The sequence below is a fragment of the Cydia splendana genome, chromosome 13 (assembly GCF_910591565.1).
Source record: "Cydia splendana chromosome 13, ilCydSple1.2, whole genome shotgun sequence".
Lineage (NCBI taxonomy): Eukaryota > Metazoa > Arthropoda > Insecta > Lepidoptera > Tortricidae > Cydia > Cydia splendana.
The window spans coordinates 16,752,979-16,775,235 of record NC_085972.1 but is presented as its reverse complement, the minus strand read 5'-3'; the positions used below and the strand labels follow the sequence as shown (position 1 = coordinate 16,775,235).

Sequence of the window (22,257 nt, the reverse complement as noted above, 5' to 3'; positions counted from 1 at the left end):
TACCAACAGTTACTTGCGATAACTTTTTTTAATTAATATCATTGAAATGATCTTATGTTGATTAAAATTCCCATAGTTGTTGAGTTTAGTAAGATTTTATGACTAATATTTGCATTGCTCGGGGGCCTGTTTCACTTTCCTCGGCACCCTGGGCAAAGCGAATAAAATATCTTTTTTTACGTTTTGTTAAAAATTACAGAAAATGTTAAACATTGGAGGCTAAAGTTGTTTTAAATTAAAAGATTATTAAATAAAGACTCATTATAGACACGTTTTTAATTTCTATCGTGTTAAACTTTTCTGTTATGTCAAGTCAAAGGTAAAGGTGTTCACTATATCCGGACTTCCCCTACATTAAAATAAATAAAAAATAAGTAAAAAATATAAAACAATCAAATATTCACAATAAAAATTAACAGTAATAGTCAAATACAGACGGAATGTGATCAGACCAATCATCAGGTTCCTAATATTTTTAGATGCATTAAAATAGTAAGTATAAGTACCTACTTAGTGTTCGTTAGCGACACAGGTGTAATGCTAGTCAACGCGTTTCAGTGTCTAAGTATTTTTATATCAGCTGGCATGAAAGTAAACGCCTATAAATATTTTAATAGACATTCCGAGCCAGCTGTGGACGTCCTACATAGCGCTATCCCAAGTTTCTCAAGCGGAATAAATTAAAATTCCGGCCAACTTTTGATGATCTTCACTCTGAAGGCAAAACAATAACAAGTACCTACAATCGTTCTCACTACAGACATACATTTTCTAAACCTTATTTCAAAGAATTAAGGCCTACACGTGGTCAGTTCAAAAAAAGCTAACGGAAAACCTTCGGAATGTTACTCATCCCTTACGTTCGGACCTTAGATGTCGATTGTTTTTCAAATTTGGAGGACTTTTTTACCCGACTTAAATTTTTAGAAAAAGTGTGTAAATTCGTCGGGATCTCTCGTTTTTTTTTATGTTAGTTCCACGATTTCTCGAAGATATGGCGGGGCCGAAATGAAAAAGTATTTTTTGACGAAGGGGTGGACTAGTTGTCATTGAGATAGGATCTGGAGACGGGATCCTGAAGAAATCGAGGGAACTCTTCAAATATTACAGGATGATGGGTATTTTTTGAAAGTGAAAACTTCTTTAGCGGCGCTGTGCAGTTTTTGAGGTGGGGAAAAAATGTTAAACTCGAGACAGCGTAAGGCGTAAGGCGTAACCCTCTCTTTCTACCGCGCGGCGAAAATGTATGCCTGAGCCTGCTGTTTCGTTTAGGCGGCGCAGGGCGCTTGCGTGACGTCACGTGTGACGGACAATGTCATTGTGTTTTTTCTTTTTTGATTTAAATGCCATCTAGTGAGTTTCCCTCAAACTGGTATTAATTATAACTGTAGTACTCACAGTGATGTGCTTAGGGGTTTCAAGTAATGCGACGAAATAACGCTAGATGGCGTTAACCTCAATTATACATAGTGCTGCAGACATTTTGCACTAGATGGCGCTGTTATTAACATTTTGAGTTACAATGTCGTTGTTTTTTTTATAAAAACTCGTACATTTTGCTTCGGAAAACCAAATTTGGTACCTTGCCAGTTACTACTGTTACTAGCTTGTCTACTATGAACTTGAGATGATGGACATTTCATATATATATGTCAACTTATGAACCTCTTCTAGTTATCATTTGTCAGCTCCGCACGGTAAGTATAATGGCATTTTCAATTGAGCCAATCTCCATCTTAAAGACTGAATTATAAACGCCCGATTGCATTTTGTAAGCCACCTGACACGTCGGGGTTGAATAGATTGCTCTACTTTTGCTCTACTTCAGATAATAATCGAGAATCGTTCGACTGAAAAGTTAATTAAATGCCAGAAATGATTTCTATTCTTTTTTTTATATGCCACGTCGGTGGCAAACAAGCATACGGGCCACGGTATGCAGTAACTGTAGCGTATGGATGCCTGCAAATTACCAACAATTCAGCAACCCACGATTGCGCTCACCATAAAAAAAAGCACACGGCCTGTCTGTTTATAAAACATTTTTGTATCACATATTTAATTACACAAACGGGTCTACCGCGATATAACTTCATTGTTTTTACCTTCAATTCCGACGTTTCAGCTGAGTAAAAAAAGTAAGTAAGTAAAGTTGTGTAATTAAATATGTGTACAAAACGCGAGAGTTTAAAGTGTTATATTTTTGTATCAACTGTGATTCTTACTAACTGATGAGCTCTTATCGTAATTGGTAATAATAATTATGAGTAACAGATAAGATAATCACTTGATTTTTGACAACCCTAAATAGCCGAAAGGGATAGTGCCATATATTAGAAAGGGACAGCATGATTCGACCCTGAACCGCTGTCAAACTTCGTTTTTGTAGGAAGTTTCCTTTCTGTACGGTAGTACTATTAATTATTCTGTGTAGGTACTAGTTATACGACTGCGGTGGCAATGTAGTCGACAAGCATTTTTAATAAAAGGCCAGCTGTCTCAATATTCTGTTTGTTGTGCCAATATTGGTGATTGCAATAATCTGCTGGTAGAAATAAAAAAAATATATTATAACCGAATGAAACAAAATGAAGGTGACTTGCTTGAGGCAGGTCATTGATACGAGTATTCATTAAGAAAGAAAAATAATATTTTAATTAATATTTAATGTCTTGGGCTTATCTTATCAAAACTGATAAAAATACAGTGTCTATACCTATTTCTTTGCCTCGTCTAAATGCAATCTTATTTTAAGTGTTTCATGCTCAAACGTAGTCTGCTCACTACGCGTAAGTATTATACACAGCCATTAGATAAATACTTACCTACTTACTCCATATACCTCTAGATGAACTAATTACCTACCTAACCCTTATAATATACCTAAGAACTGATGTAAAAAGTAATGAAATAAATGCATTTGTATTTGTATTTTTGAACAGTCACCTGCAATAATATCTTACACAAAGAAGATCTGACACGATCTTATTTGTAGAACCATAAGAGCGTGATACATATTTTTGCGGCCTTCGAATAGTAACATATTATTGCAGACTGTACCTAATGGCTAATTACGGCTGTTAAGTGTGGTCAATCAATTCCAATTTAATAGCTACTAATATTTCTTTCGAGAAATTACCTCTGCCTTATTGAATATTGCACTGAATCCTTATCACAACTTTACTCGTTATTGACCGAGCGAGCGTTGAGCGCGAGCGAAACTGTCTCCGTTTTCTCTTGGCCAAAACTGCTTTTATATGTCCGGCTGTACGGCCCTTCTCCTCTACATGTCGCATTTCCCAACCGATTCTCGTGAAATTTTCCGAGCAGATTCGATAATTATACTAAAAAATAAGTGCATGAAATTCCCGTAGCCAAAAATAGTTATTTACGATACAAGTGCGGAAAAGAGGAAATTCGAAACGAGTGGCGATAAATTAAAACAAGACCGAAGGGAGTGTTTTAAATCGACACGAGTTTCGAATTACCTATTCGCACGTGTATCGTACAACGTTTTACAGTAGTTATGACCCTTTAAACTTTTGATATCGATATTGCTATTTTACGCACTAGTGCAGGAAAATAGGACCATATGTACTGTAAAAAAATTTACCCTCCCATAGGAATTGACCAGCCAAAATGTATGAAACAGCGTGGAAACAGCCAAATTTTTCTTTCGTGATTTCGGGGTTAGTCCCATAGTAAAAGTTGCTCAGTATAATCCCAAAACCTCCCTGGCAACGGGAGTGCACTTATTTTTTAGCCACCCTTTATAATATTGTGTCGGTTTAGTTTTTGGAACTGTTTCAAAAAGCGGAGCGATGGGGTTCCGTAAGGTATACAGCTCATAGGGCTACAATTAACTGTATTTAGTCAGTCAAGTACGTGATTAGAATTAAACTGTAGGCCTCGCAGTATTTATTGCTAGCCTTAGCTAAATACGGCTTTCGATCAAGCAGGCGCTACGTGGATTAATAGTAATCTCGACTGATGTTCCATTGTCGATGGATACTCGTCCGTAATAGATCAAAGGAAACCAATTAAGGCTTCGAGATCATAGTGGTTGAAACTCAATTATCAATTATTATAACTTAATCGAGGGTATACTCAAGATGAAAAGTAATAAACTGGTATAAGTATCTGGCGGGAGCATGCACAAAGCCGTGACGAATGACAGAAGACAGCGGAGGCCTTTGCCCAGCAGTGGGACACAATATAGGCTATTGAAAAAAAGGATTTGGTTATTTTGTTTTATACCTCTAGGTCTACCGCTTATCTCATGAGGTTAGTAAAGAAGTTTCACTGTGGGTTTCTAGTTGAAAAGTAGGTAGCTGAGTTTTGAGACTAGAACTAATTTATATATTACATTTTCACTTAAGTACTTTACGTGTTACAAATCCGTTCCAGGCCTTCTATCTGATCCGCCATGTAGGCCAATCTAAAGGGTCTAGGTAAATATTTTCCTAGATAAACAATATAGTAATGTTTACAAATACATAATTGTTTGTGTTTGCGCAAGTTAATATCATGGTTGACCAGGCAATGAGAGGCAATGAACGCAGATAAGGTAAATGTCTCAAGGGGCTTCATATCTGTTTATGCTTTTGAAACATAAGTACCTATATTTGGTTGCATGCAAACGAATCATTACGATAATATGAAATGAGTTAATATAGCTCTACTTAGGTACCTATTTATTAAAGTAATTTTATTATGGTACTTTTGAGTAAATATTGTAGGTACAACATGTGCATTTGACATTCAACAAAAAAATAGAGATAGAGCCTCCCATTTGCTTTGGTTTGTAGACAAAAACCATCAATGGTTCAAATACCTACGCGCTGGGACCAGACCTGCTAGCATGAGTTGCGTTCTCGCGCGCGATTCCATGTTACATCAAGCAATACTATTACGTATTCTGTGATCAAGCGTAACTTGAAGGAGGTGTATGGACTCGCGCGCGAGAAAGCAAATTATGCTATCGATCGCCTGGGCGTATTTGTTGTCAAAATCTCATAGTACAGTCAAATGCACAGACAAGTTTACAGTAGGTAGTCTTTTAGGAGCAAAAAATAAACGTACCTAAGCACTTACCTCTGTGTCCCATTTCTAGAAGTATGATCGATGGTTCGCTTAGGTATTCCACTATCGGCATCCATAAACATCATCTTAAAAAGGATCTGAGGAAAGCCTTGCAACCGTGTCTAGAAATTGCACTTGTGTCAACACACGAAACGTTTTGTTCGAGGTCATTACCAATACAGAGAGTTTTTCAGTTTGTCGTTCTTAATATTTACCTGTCCATCGTAATTGGCACGATGCCAAACCACAAACACGACACTAAAAATCAGGAACGAAACAACCACTTTTTATTATGATTTTTTTCCATCATTGACGTGTTGTTGACATACGAAATATCCGGTTGTCAGTGTGATTTCAACATAGACCTATATAATAGGTTTCCTATTTCAGTGGATTTCAACCTGTTTCACGACCAAACAACTTTCGTTTCATTGTCATTATTTTGTCTTCCGACGAGTACTATAGATAGAAATTGTGACTAAAGAATAGTAATTTTTATATTTCTATACCTATTCAGATTATAGGTATAGGAGCTCTTTGCTGTCACACGTCACACTTCAAAAGTCAACGATTATAAAAAAACGCTTCGTATTTTATACACACTATTCATTAAAAAAATGTACTAAACATTTTAACTGCTAATATACTTTGCCGAAATGCCGTTCATTTTCAATGCATTTTCAAAGTTTTTTTTTTTAGGTACCTTCGCTCGAGGTATAGCCTACAGCGGCGCCGCCTTCGCGTCCTGGACTCACTCGGTCAAGCCTCTGCAGAAGGCCAAGAGTCTGTCAGCCATCGTGGGCTGCCCTACGAACACCAACCGGGAAATAGTTGACTGCCTCAAGTACAGGCCTGCTGAGGTTGTGGTCGCAGCTCAGACTGAAATGTTTGTAAGTATATAAATCCATACTTGCATACTAGTCCATACTATATATTATTAATATGATAAAGGCGAAAGTGTGTCTGTCTGCCTGTCCGTCTGTCTGTCTATCTGTCTATCTGTCTGTCTGTCTGGCTGTTGCCTCTTTACGCTTAAGCTGCTGAACCGATTTAGTTGAAATTTGGTATAGAGATAAGTTTGAGTCCCGGTGAAGGACATAGGATAGTCTTTATGTCTAAAATCATCCCTGAAGAGAGTGCAAAGGGGGGGTGGAATTGAATGAAAGAGTTAATGCATTGCCTAATAATTGAAGTAAGCAATGCGCGAATTGAATGATTGCTATTAGCATTATCCAGGCGCTATAGGTACCTACTTTAGCTGCTGTCACTAATTCCACGCAGACGAAGTCGCGGGCAAAAGCAAAAAGAAATTGTTTTAGTTAAGCCTTGAGCTTGTGCGGTTCTTGTTTGTTAGACATACTCAAACAGCTGTTTCTACATATGATAAAACGACATTAAATACGCAGATTTATGAATGTATACACACACGTATGTAAAACACTTTTCACGGTATTGAAAGAAGGAATAGCGCATCGAATCCAACGCCAATGATAGGTACATGGCTTCGTACACGATTTGCACAGACACACGGCATTTTCTTGCATAAGAGATAGATACAACATATAGGTAAAACCTTTACCTATTACCCAGAATAGAATTCACAATTAATAAATCTTTCAACAGAGACTTTTGTTAAATGAGATCCTTGAATAGTCACTAGGCAATTTTTATGATACGCAAAAGTAAGCTTGTATTCCTTTTACACTAAAACCAGCGCCACGGGTTGCTGCGGTATTATGCTGAGTGGGGGGAGGGGGGGTCCTATTTTAGCATCCAATGCTTTTTTATGTCTGTGTCTTCTTTTCTATATGTAATATGTCGTGGCGTTAAATAAATGTATTTTCTTTCTTCTTCTTTCTTATACCCTCTTGGACAATTTTCAGTTTAATATTTTACGTTACAGGAGTTCCCATACCAGCAGATGTTCACGCCGTTCTCCCCAACGGTGGAACCGCCGGGCACCAGGGATCCGTTCCTTACCCAGTACCCGTTCCACGTGGCACAGGCTGGAGCTATGCATAAAGTACCTCTCATTACGTCTGTCACGTCTGAAGAGGGCCTGTATCCTGCTGCTAGTAAGTTTGACTAGTTATTACAGCCTCTTCCATTGGTGAACCTGTTTGGCCCGAATAGAATGCTAGCAACTGATTAGGTTGATGACTGATGACGATCACGAGCATTCCTGCAGAAATGTGAATGGATAGCCTCCAAAGTGCGACTGCGGGGCTCCTGTGCAGGACATAGAACACATAATTGAGTACTGTCCACTTAGCTATTAGTGGCATAGTCTAATAAAACATGGTCTTCTCTCCCCGGAGTGACACAAGCCTGCGTCACAATAACATTGCCACTAGCGCAATAGCGCTATCGCATATTATCATATAGCGCTGTCGCATGATGACGTAGGCTTGTGTCAGTCACGGGACCACGAAAAGACGGGAAGAGAGTACCAGGCGGAGTATATTATTATACCATGGCTAAGTGGGGAGACACTCCTTTCGGACAAACTCGGCTCCGTTCGGCTCAGCATTGCTCCGAGCAATTATTAGGGTTGGCACCACTTGACGTCCTTTTGCGTGCACGACCACAAATAAGATGATGACTTGAATTTTGACAACCCTAAATAACCGAAAGGGATAGTGTCATACATTAGAAAGGGATAGCATGATTCGTCCCTGAATCGCTGTCAAACTTCGGCCTCTGCTCACGACTGAAGGTAGCTTTGTATCCTATTGCTGTTTATTGGCTCCTCTACACGATGAGCCAGCGCCGGCCACTCCAAGGGACGCATTTATGCGTTAGAGGGAGCAAGTGATATTGCTATCTCATTCTACCGCATGGCTGCGTCCCTTGGAGTGGCCGGCGCTGGCCCATCGTGTAGAGGAGCCATATTATGGCCAATTTTAGCAAAGTTGCTTGTACCTAAATTACAATGTGCTTAGAGTTGAAAGGAAAAAAAATACACACAAAATACACATGTTTATTTCTTATTAATAATGGAAATTATATTTTCCGCGAATCGAGATCAGACACAGTAAGTACGTAGGTGAAACGCTAATGAGCTGTTTCTTTACAGACATTTTTATTACATTTTATAATACGCATCTGAGCCCTCCGCAAGCAAACTGTGATTTATTTTTAAATTATCACATTTTACCTGTTAATTTGCTCACATGAAAGAGATGAATTTCAAAGGCGTTTCTTAATCAATAGAAAAACGCCAAAAATATAAATTAATATTCGCCAATACAAAATGCTTGAAGGTATATTTTTCCACGAAAGTCATTTATTTCGGTGACCTATTTCCTGCCGACTTTTAAAGCGATATATTGGTCGGGAGCTGGTTTTCATTCTTTTGTGCGAGTGTCATCCGCGTAAAAGGCTTCATGAACTGCGATATATCTATGTCATTGACAACAAATGGTATTGCACCCCAGACATAAACTAATAGACACCGTTTTATGAATTGTTTACCAAAAAGACGAGGTCACTCACAAATAGCCGAGCGTTTTCCAAAAAAAATTATATTTCATTCATGTCTTCAAAATATTGACTTCTTGGTAGGGAATGCAAATCGGTTATTTTTTGTATGGAAATAACCGCGGTTTCGGTTAATAACCGATAATTTCCATACAAAAAATAACCGAAAATAACCGATTTGCATTCCCTACTTCTTGGGCTCATTTTACTCAGAATCATTTGTACATTCACGCCTCATACTTGAAAAAAATCGGGCAAGTGTGAGTCGGACTCGCGCACGAAGAGTTCCATACCATATAAAAAAAAAACAAAAAAAAAGCAAAAAGAAACGGTCACCCATCCAAGTACTGACCACTCCCGACGTTGCTTAACTTTGGTCAAAAATCACGTTTGTTGTATGGGAGCCCCATTTAAATCTTTATTTTATACTGTTTTTAGTATTTGTTGTTATAGCGGCAACAGAAATACATCATCTGTGAAAATTTCAACTGTCTAGCTATCACGGTTCTTGAGATACAGCCTGGTGACAGACAGACGGACGGACGGACGGACGGACGGATGGACGGACGGACGGACGGACGGACAGCGAAGTCTTAGTAATAGGGTCCCGTTTTACCCTTTGGGTACGGAACCCTAAAAATGTGTCATTGATAAATGAAATGATGAAAACGCGATTTTACCTACTTGTAAAATGCTACGCGAAGCATAAAAGCGCATAAAAACATAAAGCACTGAGTCGGCTCCTACAAACACTTAAGTACGTTCATCGGCGGACCTTATGCCTTGTAATAAGGTTTACGATTTGTCAGTGTAGGCGATGTAGGTACATAATATTAAGCTTTAGTAACCCATGTACATTTTACCGTGATTTTACCCATATCCATCAAATCAAATCCATAACCTGTTATTACCAGGGCCGTCTAAACTATGCTGGGGCCCGTGGGTACATAAGAATTTGGGGCCCTTTTGGAAAGTAAACAAAGCGAATTAAACTAACATTTTTCTACTATGATCTTCTATTTATTATGGGTAATCAAATATACTGTTACTGTCTATCCTTCGGGGCCCCCAGAGGATAGGGGCCCTGGGCACGGGCCGCAAGGGCCCCGTGTGCCCTTATGGTAAAAACGGTACTGGTTATTACAATCATAATTGACGGATTGAAGACCTCAGGGAAAGGGTTGAGGATTTGAAGAGCTCAAACCTCGTTCTATACTTTATAATTAGCTAAATCCAGTAACTGTGATGCCATACAATAAATAAATAACAATCAGAATACGCCTCCTGGTAGTCCTGGTCAACTGAGGGCCTACCGCGAAATACAAAAATCTAAATTTCGTTAAAATCTGTCTCTCAATCACTCTTGCATATTCGAGCGAGAGAGAGGCAGATAACTAATTTTTTTTTCTTGTTTCACGGTAGGCCCTCTGTCCATCTGTAAGGTGATCTGTGACCCCATAAATGAGCGTTGTGCAGTGGAGACTAGTTTTTGGCACGTGTAGTGAAAGCAATATAAATCAGCTTCATAGGAAACGAACCGGCGTGATTATACCTATCGTAATATCACTACCTAGTACCTACACCTTATAAAACAAAGTACCCATCGCGTCTGTCTGTTTGTGTGTATGTATATGTACCTATATATGTTCGTGAACAACTTAAAAACTACTGAACGGATTTCATGCGGTTTTCACCTATCAATAGAGTGATTCTTGAGGAAGATTTTAGGTGAATTAATTATTAATGTGTATAACTTGTTAAGGAATTGTGCGTGCCGGGGCGGGGGCTAGTATTGATCTAAACACGATCTTCGCTCTTTATTACGCTGCGTCTTACGTAAGCGAACAACTCGCGAACGAAACGCGGCGCGGTGCGGGGCGGCGCGGCGGGCCCAAAGCGTTCGCGTTCGCAACGAGATCGCCCACGTAGGACACTTCTATAGGTATCAAAGGATTGATTCACCCCGCGCCGCATCGCTTCGCTTCGCGTTCGAGTGTTGTTCGCTTACGTAGTACGCTGCGTTATACACTTACCTACCTATATACTTTTATTATTTTTTGCTAACTCTTCGAACGGGTTATTCTTTAATCTCAGGCAGACCAGCAAGAAATTAAGTCATTATTATCTAGTTATTCTTTCTTTTTCTTGGTTTCAGCTTACCAAATTTCACCCGACACTCTGGCCCACTTGGAAGCCAACTGGGACCAACTGGCCAGCAACATCTTTGAGTACAACGATACGTTGCCGATCGACCAGCGGCCCGTAGTGGCGGCCAAGATTAAGCAGCGGTACCTTGGAGGCAAGCCGGTTAGCCAAGAGACATACGCCCAGTTAGTACAGGTAAATACTATAATAATATCACAAATGCGCGTCGTGTCGCGGCGTGTCGCGTAATACAGTCAGCAGCAGAAGTTGCTAAGCGGGCGAGGTGTTCAAAATCACCTTGACACGCTCTTATCCTCTTAACCATAAAGTCGCGTCAAGATCATTTTGAACACCTGGCCCGCTTAGCAACTTCTGCTGCTGACTGTACCTGAGTATAGTTTGTCGATTTGTAACTGGCCCCGAGCCGCTAATCCTTCGTCTATTGTTAAGTAAAACCACACTTGCCCCTACCTTTAAAAAAAGGGTCGTGTAATTATCTACGTATGTATACGATGTGTAACAAAGGCGCGTTATCGGAGAGCGCACCTACACTGGTTTTTTTAGGCGTTGGACTAGCCCGCGCGCAGGTGCCAATTAGAATAATTAAGTAAGACCCTTTTTTGCAGGTAAGAAGCACGTGCGATTTTACTTAACAACAGACAAAAGACAATTTAGCAGTTCGGGGCCACCTACAAATCGACAGACTATATACTAGCACCGGTACCACGAGTTGGAGTTAGACATTTACAAATCGAGTGCATGCGTCTGCGTGAACTCGATCGCATTCCCTCTCTATCGCACCAATATATCAGTGTGAGCGAAATGGATGATGGATGGATGGGTTGAGATGGAAAACACTCGTATAATGTAACGCAGGGGGGTCAGTTATCTCTGCAGCTGACTGTACTTATGAAGATACAGGTACAACATCATCTACCTTTGCTATTACCTACATAATGTGTGTAACTCTCACAACTTTATATGCCTATGTATTCCCAAACCTGTCTGTTACACGAGTTCTCCCCTCTTGAATAAAAATTAAGCCCTGTTACAAGTTTACGAAATACATTATAAGTTTTAGGAATACATTATCCATCCATGCAATAATTTTGATGTATCTGTTGAGCAAAGTTTCATTGATTGATTAAAGATATGCAAGTATAAAGTCTAAGAAAAAGTCGTATCGCTGATTTTGAATGCTGAAGGTAGCGCTGTACGGCGCCTTGTTTTATGAATAAAAAACCGGCCAAGTGCGATTTGGACTCGCAAACGAAGGGTTCCGTACCCTTATCTATAAAAACGGTCACCCATCCAAGTACTGACCCCGCCCGACGTTGCTTAACTTCGGTCAAAAATCACGTTTGTTGTATGGGAGCCCCACTTAAATCTTTATGTTATTCTGTTTTTAGTATTTGTTGTTATAGCGGCAACAGAAAATACATCATCTGTGAAAATTTCAGCTGTCTAGCTATCACAGATCACGAGATACAGCCTGGTGACGGACGGACGGACGGACGGACAGCGGAGTCTTAGTAATAGGGTCCCGTTTTACCCTTTGGGTACGGAACCCTAATTAAATTACAGTGTAAAAACCCTAGGTATATAACTCTTTACACTCAAGGGACCGGGCACTTTTTGACGTTATAGAGAGTTTTCGTTATATATAGAGAAATTTATGTTAAAGTACCTCTCTCTTCTCTTCAGTCGTTCCCTCATTCCTGAGGATCGTGATCACTTGGTTTCACATTCTTGATCAGCTGTCTCCATCGGTCTCGATCCATTGTTGCCCTCACTGCTTGATGGAATTTGCTCGAGGAAGTGGCTTCTCTAACTTGGTCAGTCCACCTGGTTGGCGAGCGACCGCGACCTCTCTTGCCTTCCACTCCACCAATCACGACCAGTTTCTCGAGACTCTCGGCTCCTCTTCGCATTACATGGCCAAAGTATGCCAGCAACCGATGTCGGCAGATGGTGGACAAACGTGTTTTGATGCCCAGTTGGGAAAGAATCGACGCATTTGTGCGCTTGGCCGTCCACGGTATCCTAAGCATTCGCCTCCAGTACCACATTTTGAATGCGTCGATTCTTTGTCTCTCTCTTGCCAATATTGTCCATGTCTCTACTCCGTACATGAAGATGGGAAAGACCAAGGCTCTGACCAGGCGGGTTTTCGTATGAAAGCTTATACTACGGTTTTTCCAGAGTTAAAGTACCTACTTAGGGCGAAACCGTTGATGTTATAGGGATTGAAACGTTATATCTAGTGACGTTATATGTGACGCGCGATATCTATGAAAAGAGACCTTATTGTCGATGCTGCTTACGCCATTATTAACGATGCTCCGATATAAATACAATGCCGCGCGACGCTGTGCGGCGTAAGCGCCATCGACAATAAGGTCCCTTTTCATAGATGCCCTATATGGAGATTACACTGCACACTGTATCAAGTGTAACGTGTAAACTTATGACAACCAGCGCTACACGCTAACGCTTGTACGGTATGGAGCCGTACGGTGCCATCTATTGTTAAAATCGAAACACGAATTTATCTTATAGACTTATAGAGGTACACATTGTACAATTAATAAACCTCTGAACGGATATGATGGTCGTTCTTGTCTACGTGACAGCGTGATAAAACGGTATCCGTCACTTTCAATCGCGCTCTGTTAAAAAGTGACGGATATTATGTCACGTGGATAATGCCATCCATAATAGCCTGCTGGTTTCACGTAATACGTTATCTATTCAAGAATTGTATCTGTCCAGGCTTTAGGAGACCGCCTGTTCTCCGTAGACGTGGGGAAGCTGGCGCAGATTCACGCAACCAAGTCCGGGCAGCCCACTTACCTGTACCGCTACTCATTCCGCGGCGAGAAGAGCTTGTCCAACATGATGGCGCAGAACAACAAGAATTACGGTAAAGCTTACCTTCAAAACTAAACTTTTCCAAAACCATCTTTTTTAGGGTTCCGTAGTCAACTATAGGAACCTGTCACTCCTCCTCTGTCACTGTCGACGTCGTGCCACAATTATCTAACAGATGGCGTTTGGAAGCTAAAAACGCAATTTGGTAGAAACCTATATCGCGCTTACGAAGTTTCAAATGTCAGTTATACTACTTGAAATACTTCTGACCAACTTCTCAGTGGACTTCAATCCCCAGGCATAACACCCGCCTCACCCGCCTGAAGAGAGAACTCAATATTGCTCCCTCCCTTCCTTCCTACAAACTCTTATAGCTAGTTTCGTTCGCCATATCTGTCTGTCCGTCCGCGGCTTTGCTCCGTGATCATTAGTGCTAGAAAACTGCATTTTGTGGTAAAATAAAAACTAGAAAAGTATTTATTGGAGTACCGTAAACCGGGGTTACTTTGATTTGCGGGTCGACTTTGATAGCAACTTCTTTCCGCTACTAAAGTCCTTGTTTTAACGAGTTGAAAAATAACTTCGCAGCTATTTTTTCTTTATTGGCAACACTGATAGTTGTTTCACCGCGCAGTAAGCGGATGCGAGTGTAATATTATTATTTCGTCTAGAAAAAAAATATTGATGGCGAGTACGCTTTTCTTCCTGGTTTTATTGGTTGAAAAACTTTGACTGTATTTGTGTCAATAATAAATACATGTAATTTTATAGTGTCTTAGGTTAATCAGTGTTTATTCGCGAGTTTATAAAAAAATACCTGAATTCGACAACCTCCACATGCGCACGTAGCCAGGGAATCCATGGGTCGGGGTGTCTTTGATCACTTATACGTGGTGAGATTGATCAAAAGATTAAAGCAACACCATGAATTATTTTGACAGCTTACAATTCTTTTTACGTATTTTTTTAATAGTTATATAATAAATAGGTATCGTTTGAGTCAGTGGAAGAGGTAGAGGTTGTAGAATTGTAAGTTTGTGTGTAGGTAGGAGTTGATTACCAAATTTACTGAACGGAAAAGCTTGCAATTCAAAAATGTGTTGTCTTAGCGATTTGTTATCGCACTTATGCGATGATAAGTTAAATTCCTACGTTATTTATAGTAAATAATCTAATAAGCGCTTAATTTTATTAATTTGTATCAATTAGTATGAGATCAAAGTAACCCCACACCTTAAAAATATAAATAACTTAAAAAGTACTTGACCGATTTTTATTTTTTTATTTTTTACGGGCTTTTTAGCGGGTCTACTTTAGATTGTCAGCAAAAAAATTAGTGGTTTCAAAGTAACCCCATTCTCAATATAACTTTGATCGCGTTGTTTTTATTTATTTCCGAAAAAAATATAAGTCCTATTTTTTTTTTATTTGGCAGGCAGAAAGAAGAGAAAAAACCGATTATTATATTTTTATTTCATATTTTTACGTATATTAGAATTGTCAAAAAATGGCGCCAAACTCTAAAATTGAACAAAGTAACCCCGGTTTACGGTACGTATGTACCTCCCCTACACTTAAAGTAGGGATGAATTTTTTTTTGCGCTTCAACTCTATAGGTATGGGGTGTAGTTGGATAAGTATTTCAAAACGAATAAGGGTTTTGCAAAAAAGTTTTTTGATAAAGTGAATGTTTCTGCCCGCAGGAGTGAGCCACGCAGATGACGTGTTCCACATCTTCAGGTTCCCGATGTTGGCCTCTGATAGCCCTGACGACAAGCAGATGACGGAAGAACTGATCGACATGATCTATAGCTACTCCACCACTGGGTATAATTATTTTAATTACCTACGTGTCGGAAAACTTCTGACCTTCCCTAATAAGTATAAGTTCGTTTAGTCATGTAAATGTAACTTTGTGTTTCCATCTCTGTCGCGCAAATAATGATAGGGTTAAAAAAATCTAAAACATACTCCCGAGCGTATAAGGGATGAGGGGTTCACACCCAACGTGGAAATAATTTTACTACCATGTGACAAATACTGCTTTTCACATCACCTATGAGGAAATCATTTCCATTTCTATTCTCATTTTCATTTTCATAAACAAAAATAGTGTCCTCTAGAACAGAAAAGTAGGACGTTGATCCCTCCTAGCAGGGAAGAAAAAGCTCTTTTTCGAATGTGATGTGAAAAACCCCTTTTCCGAATAATCTCATTTAACTCGTCTTATTTAATTTTGCCCATGAACTTCAGGTTAATATACTTTTGCGTTGCGTTTGAATGCTTTGTTCTGAATTGCTAAAATACTCCCACAATATGTTATTTACAAGTGCCTTCTCACAGTGTTTTAATTAATTATTAACTGTTTAATCAGAGGGCCGGAAACCTCGGGTAACAGGCACAAAAACAAATGAATGACCAACCCAACACTCTGACCACAAAAGATACTTAAATTATTCGAGGCGGCGCAATGTAAATAACATCTCTATAGCAAGGGACAAAGGAGAGACGGAAATGCTAAGGATTCGCAAGATTAAATGATAGGAAGAATAAAAGGTTATGTCATTGACATATATCTCAGGACTGGCCTTACGGGCAATAAGAATGGGGCATGAATGGGGCCAGTACAGCGGTGTGACACCGCTAAAACGCGATTGGTTGATGAGTTCGCATCACGCGCGTTATTGTTCGCAACTAGTTGCGTTAGACTGCACGATTGGCTCGAATTCGTGAGTGACACCGCTGAACTAGTACCATTTTTAGGCCCCGTAAGGCCCGTCCTGAGATATACGTCGATGGGTTAGGTTTATAATGTTTTCGCGCTCGAGTAATTATCAAAATACTCTCTTGGGCTCCACGCTTTTGTAATCAGTAAAAACATCATGTGAAAAGTGTCGTTCGCGCCTTTTATTCACTGCTTTTGGGCTTTAATATAGCAGATTACTGGGACTATTTACCTTTAGATGCCCGATTCAAAATGCCCAGAGATCACGAAATTTCAAGTTTTGAAGTTCGCGATGGGCCCTAAAAAACCACGTCGATTTCCCTTTCATTTGCAACGGCTATATTAACTTTTGCGGGAAGGCATGGCAAAGCATGACGAGCTCTGGTTGGACCAAATTAGGCAGAAACGAAATCGCAGAGCTGCTGGACCACCCCAGCAGTCAAGACACGTCTGTGATCGATGCGGCAAGAAGTGCCGATCGGCCATTGGTCTATACAGTCATCGCATTCGATATAGGCTGTAGACTATACCTCCTCAAAATACCTTCTTTAGTCGCTGCACCTATCATCTGCAAAGATGGTGTGGCCAATGATGATGATTAACTTTTATTTTCCAGCATCCCAAAGGTATCCAACACGGCGCCAGCCTGGACGCCCGTGACCCCGGGGTCCCAAGAACTGAACTATCTGGAAATAGCCTCGCCAAATAACATCCTGATGAAGACCACCACCGACTTTGGACAGCGGTCGTTCTGGGACAGTCTAGGGTTCATAGAGAACGAGAGATATCACGTCAATATTAGGGATGAACTTTAAATTGTATGTTTTATCAATTTTATCATTGTGTAGTTTAGGTATATACCTAAGGTAATAAATAAAACTTTAGTTTGTTGTTGACAGATAATATTCTACATATTTTTTTTCTACTTTTAGGGCAACGTTTTATTGAAATATAATAGTTTCGTTTTTTTTTAAATCATCTGTCAATCACATTCTATGTGAATTTTACATAAGTGTAAGTGCCAAAATAAATATCTACATTTCCTTAAATGTTTAAAACCTGAGTCTATGTTTTTTTTTTTATTATAAAAAACAAGCGCTCGTAGCCTAGCGGTAAGAGCGTACAACTTTCAATCCGGATGTCGCGGGTTCAAACCCCGGCTCATACCAATGAGATTTTCGGAACTTATGTAGGGTAGGTATATCACTTGAAATTAACCAGTCGCTTTTCGGTGACTAATTCTAATAAGGCCCAGTTTCCCCTCTGGGTTGAAAGGTCAGATAGCTGTCGCTTTTGTAAAAAGTTGTGCCTATGCCAATTCTAGGGATTGGTTGCCAAGCGGACCCATGGCTCCCATGAGCCGTGGCAAAAAGCCGGGACAACGCGAGGAAGATGATGATGATGACGCGAAAAGTATTCTGCAAAAGACAGCATGAGGATTACCTATTAGGCACTTTAGCCACATTAAGGTGACAGTCCATTTCCAACCGCAGCTGCACTACTGTCAATTTTACTATGGAAATTGACAGTAACAGCGACGCGTTCAGTACTAGTAGTGCAGCTGCGGTCAGAAATGGAATGTTACCCTTATGATGAATTTACGGCCCGATTCAAATTTTAGGATACGTCAATGAATATATCTAGAAACGATATGGATTAGATATGTGTCAAATGTGACGTTTCTTCAGACAAAAACGTCAGTTTTGACACTGACACATCTAATCCATATCGTTTCTTGATCTATTAGGACCTAATAATTAGGTAATAATTGACGTATCTTAAAGTTCGAGCCGGGCAGTCAATCTCAACCAGTGATCGCATACTGATCTCAACTAGCAGGTTTCTGATAAGTAGGTCTTGTGTAGGTACCTATCAACTTCCAAACTCTCCGTGCCCTGAAGCCTCAAGCTAGGCTAGACACTAAATTAGATTTTCATAGCCATATAAATTTAGTGGTAAAGAGTGGAAATAAAACAGGATTTATGTGTGTTCCGCGACGCAATTTACAAGCACGACTGTAATAATAGTTTTTTTTTCACCACACCAGCTCGTAAAGGCTATCTTTATTTTTCAAAAACTGATGAAAAAGTATTTTATCCACAAGAGCGGCAAAATAATTTGAAGCAAATTTTTGCAAAATTTTCCTCGTGTTGTCTAGCGGAATTGTTCATAAGTACATATCTACAGTACCGTCTTTACCATAAGGGCACACGGGGCCCGTGCCCAGGGCCCCCATCCTCAGGGGGCCCCGAAGGACAGACAGTAACAGTATATTTGATTACCCATAACCCATAATAAATAGAAGATCATAGTAGAAAAATGTTAGTTTAATTCGCTTTCTTTACTTTCCAAAAGGGCTCCAAATTCTTATGTGCCCAGGGGCCCCAGCATAGTTAAAGACGGCCCTGTATATCTATCTATGGATTTTGAATGATAAATATTTAACAACGTTGATTTCGATTCGATTTGTCATGTTTTACAGTTAATATTTTTCTCACATTGGTGTGGTGAAAAGCAAATTCGGAAGCAAAGTTTGTTTAACCCTCGTACCTAAGTACCTTGAAGCCCTCGCAATGCTCCAATTCCACTTTCAATACGCAATTTTGGAATATTTGCTTGCTTGGGCATCAATATTAGCACGAGCGGATAAACAACAACTTTGCCCGCTTGTAAAACAAATAACCATTATGTGATGTTCCCAAAGTTGAAAGTTTAAGACAGTTTAAATTCGAAAATGTATAAGTATTATTGGCGCCGAGGACCCGATAACTCGCGACACGACAGCTTGAGGCTTCTTGGCATCCAACCAACTCACTATAAGTTTTTATACAACATGTACGACTAAGTACAGCTGACTGTACCTAGTCGTACATGTTGTATAAAAACTTATACATATAGGCCCCGTGCATGAACTATAGGGGGCAGCATAGCATAGGAGACGTCAGAATTTTGGCGCGAGGCGTAAATGTGTCGTTATGCTTCAGATGTACCTAGCTCACAAGATGGCAGAACCTACTATGCACGAGAAAACGTACCGACGGGAGCGATAGATGGTAGCAGTTGCTTTGGCAATGTACATGTGCACATATGTTTCCGATTCGGGCCGCAAGATGGCAGACCCTCCAACGCGCACGGTCCCTATCTCTCTCTGATGAAACAACGCGCCAAAAGTAACTATCTGCCATCCTGGAATACTTTTCCAAATACATAAATAGAGATACCTAAATCTCTACAGTTTCTTCTAGGTAGGGATAATATATTATGTAACAGTAGGGAATATTAGCGGGAGCGATAGATGGTAGCAGTTGCTTTGGCAATGTACATGTGCACATATGTTTCCGATTCGGCCGCAAGATGGCAGACCCTCCAACGCGCACGGTCCCTATCTCTCTCTGATGAAACAACGCGCCAAAAGTAACTATCTGCCATCCTGGAATACTTTTCCAAATACATAAATAGAGATACCTAAATCTCTACAGTTTCTTCTAGGTAGGGAAAATATATTATGTAACAGTAGGGAATATTAGGCGAAACTCTGCGTAGGGGGGCGCCCTACCCTAGCACAATCGGAGGGTCTACCACGAAACAAGAAAATCGAAATTTCTTTATCTATCTAACTTCTCTATCACTCTTGCATATTTATTCGATCGATAAAGAGGCATTACGGTTATTATTTATTATAGAATGGTTAGACGGACTATATGTAATTTTGCAGCTGACGTACTTAAGTACACGTTTCGGATGACGTAAGCCCGAGTTCCTGTCTTGTAATATTGCAGCCTTTATAACGCAATAAACCCCATACCATGAACGAAATAAATAATTTATTGTGCAATAAATTCATTGAATCATTTTATAAGCAGGATATTACACTTTGCATGATGCTTTCAATATTAATATATACCTACCTACGCTTTATTATTTGAGTACATTAATTAAAGTGTAGGTACCTAAGTAATAATATAATATTGATCTTATGGGTGGCGCGGACGGTGCGGTAGAGTAAGTAGGTATGTTTATGCATTTATTTAGGTACATCGCATCGCCTACACTGTTAACGGTCCATCGGTAGACCTTATGCCTTTTGTAATAAGGTCCACATGTGTACAGTTAGGAGTGTTGTGCTGTTTTTTAAGTACTACAGCTAAAAAATACCTATAGGTAGAGTCTGTGTGGAAAGAGAAGAGTCCTGGAATGTATGGGAACCAATATATTATATGACTCTTCTCTTTCCGAAAATACTACTATTACCTACCCAGCAAAAAGTTTTAATAGACTAAGACAATATCCTTCTAATATTATAAATGCGATAGCAACTTTCTCTGTTAGGTACATACCTCTTCACGCTTAAATCTCTGAACTGATTTAGATTTTTGATATGGATACCTATAGGTAGTTTGAGGTCCGGGGAAGGCCTCAGGATAGTTTTTAACCGACTTCCAAATCCCAAAGGAGGAGGTTATCAATTCGGTTGTACTGTTATCAATTGGTAGAACTACGACCCTTACGGAAACAAAATGCTACTAAAAAAGTGGGTGGTTTTACCTCCTTTTCTACATAGTGCACCATCTACCATAATCTTTCACCGGGCCCCATAGTAGTCGGTTTTTTTTCTTAAAAATTATTATCAATCACCACCATTCCACGCAGACGAAGATGCGGGCAGAAGCTATTAGTTATCAGTAATAATTATGTGATAACTTATCACATAATTATTCCAAATTAATAATTATGACATTATGAGTATGCCTCAAGAATGTATCATGGCAATCCCACGTCATAAAGACTCAAGCGGCATATTAGGCACCAATTTACATAAAATTGCGTCAGCTGGAGATACAAGATACTAATCATGATCAGTGTGTTAAAATAACACGTCACTACATTGTGAATTGTGAAATAGACGGGTGTCATTCTGAATCCCTAACAACGTTTGTCCTAAAGTCACTTGCCCTAACTGGTTTTTCCTAATGGGCACATGCCCTAACGATCAATTGTCATAACCTTCGAGCAACACCGGCTTCCGACACATCGGAAGGGAGGGGCCCAAGCGATATCTCACCGTACAATTCTTTCTGCCATTTTTCGCGGGGGGAAAGGTGCACACAGTCGCACTTCTCACACACTTACATACAAAAACCAATCTGTAATGACGACACAAATTCATAGAAAATGACACACGTCAAAGACAAATCTTGCAAACCTCGATCTCTTTTTGTGTATGGACGAGTGACAAGTGTCACAACACGCACACTAACACATTTTCGTAGAAGTATGTTATTGTATTCTGAGAGATGAGAAGTCGGATTTGTCGCTCGACCGATCCGCAATTTGTACTGAGCGAGCAAAATCGATAAATCCAACAATTACACGAGACTAAAATATAATAATTGTGTTTGAATGTAATTAAACGTATGATATGTAAAAAAAATATTACATGTGAAATGTAACACTTTCTTTTTGTAAATTTGATGTCCCCGACCTCTTTTTATAACAAAAAACCGAGCAAACAGGCATTTTTGTGCTGCAGTGTTCACGCGCGCGTCTGGACTCGGTCTAGTGAAAAATCCAAGTGCAACTAGTTTTATTACCCGCGCTAGATTAGATTGACGCGCTAATCTTGTACCTCGGCAGAGGGGAAATAGTGCGAATGCCGCCTCCCTTCCGTGTTGCTCGAAGGTCATAACGATTATTTTCCATAATGTAATGGTTAGCCTAAGACTCATTTGCCCTAAGCATTTGTACCATAACTATCAAGATCCCTAATGTTTTTTACCATATTCTTCGAAATCCCTAACAATGTTTGGCATAAAATAACATGTTCTAACTGTTTTGACCTAATGGCTATTACCCTAATGATCAATCGTCATAACAGTTACTTTTCCTATTGATCAATTATCATAACAATTACTTTCCATAATGAATGGTAACGAACTGTTGCCACAAAAGTGGGT

General features: G+C 39.7%; 1 protein-coding gene across 1 annotated transcript in view; it reads left to right on the top strand.

Annotated features, from left to right (window-relative positions):
• The window catches only part of LOC134796202 (carboxylic ester hydrolase-like), a 31,166-nt gene extending 13,802 nt beyond the window's left edge, over nucleotides 1–17,364 (top strand). Inside the window, exons 5-10 of the mRNA XM_063768230.1 lie at nucleotides 5,782–5,972; nucleotides 6,986–7,157; nucleotides 10,718–10,902; nucleotides 13,480–13,630; nucleotides 15,282–15,405; nucleotides 16,920–17,364. Of these exons, the coding sequence (XP_063624300.1) occupies nucleotides 5,782–5,972; nucleotides 6,986–7,157; nucleotides 10,718–10,902; nucleotides 13,480–13,630; nucleotides 15,282–15,405; nucleotides 16,920–17,118 (1,022 nt within the window). The 3' untranslated portion in view covers nucleotides 17,119–17,364. The remainder of the gene's footprint in view (nucleotides 1–5,781; nucleotides 5,973–6,985; nucleotides 7,158–10,717; nucleotides 10,903–13,479; nucleotides 13,631–15,281; nucleotides 15,406–16,919) is intronic.
• The last annotated feature ends 4,893 nt before the right edge of the window (nucleotides 17,365–22,257 follow it).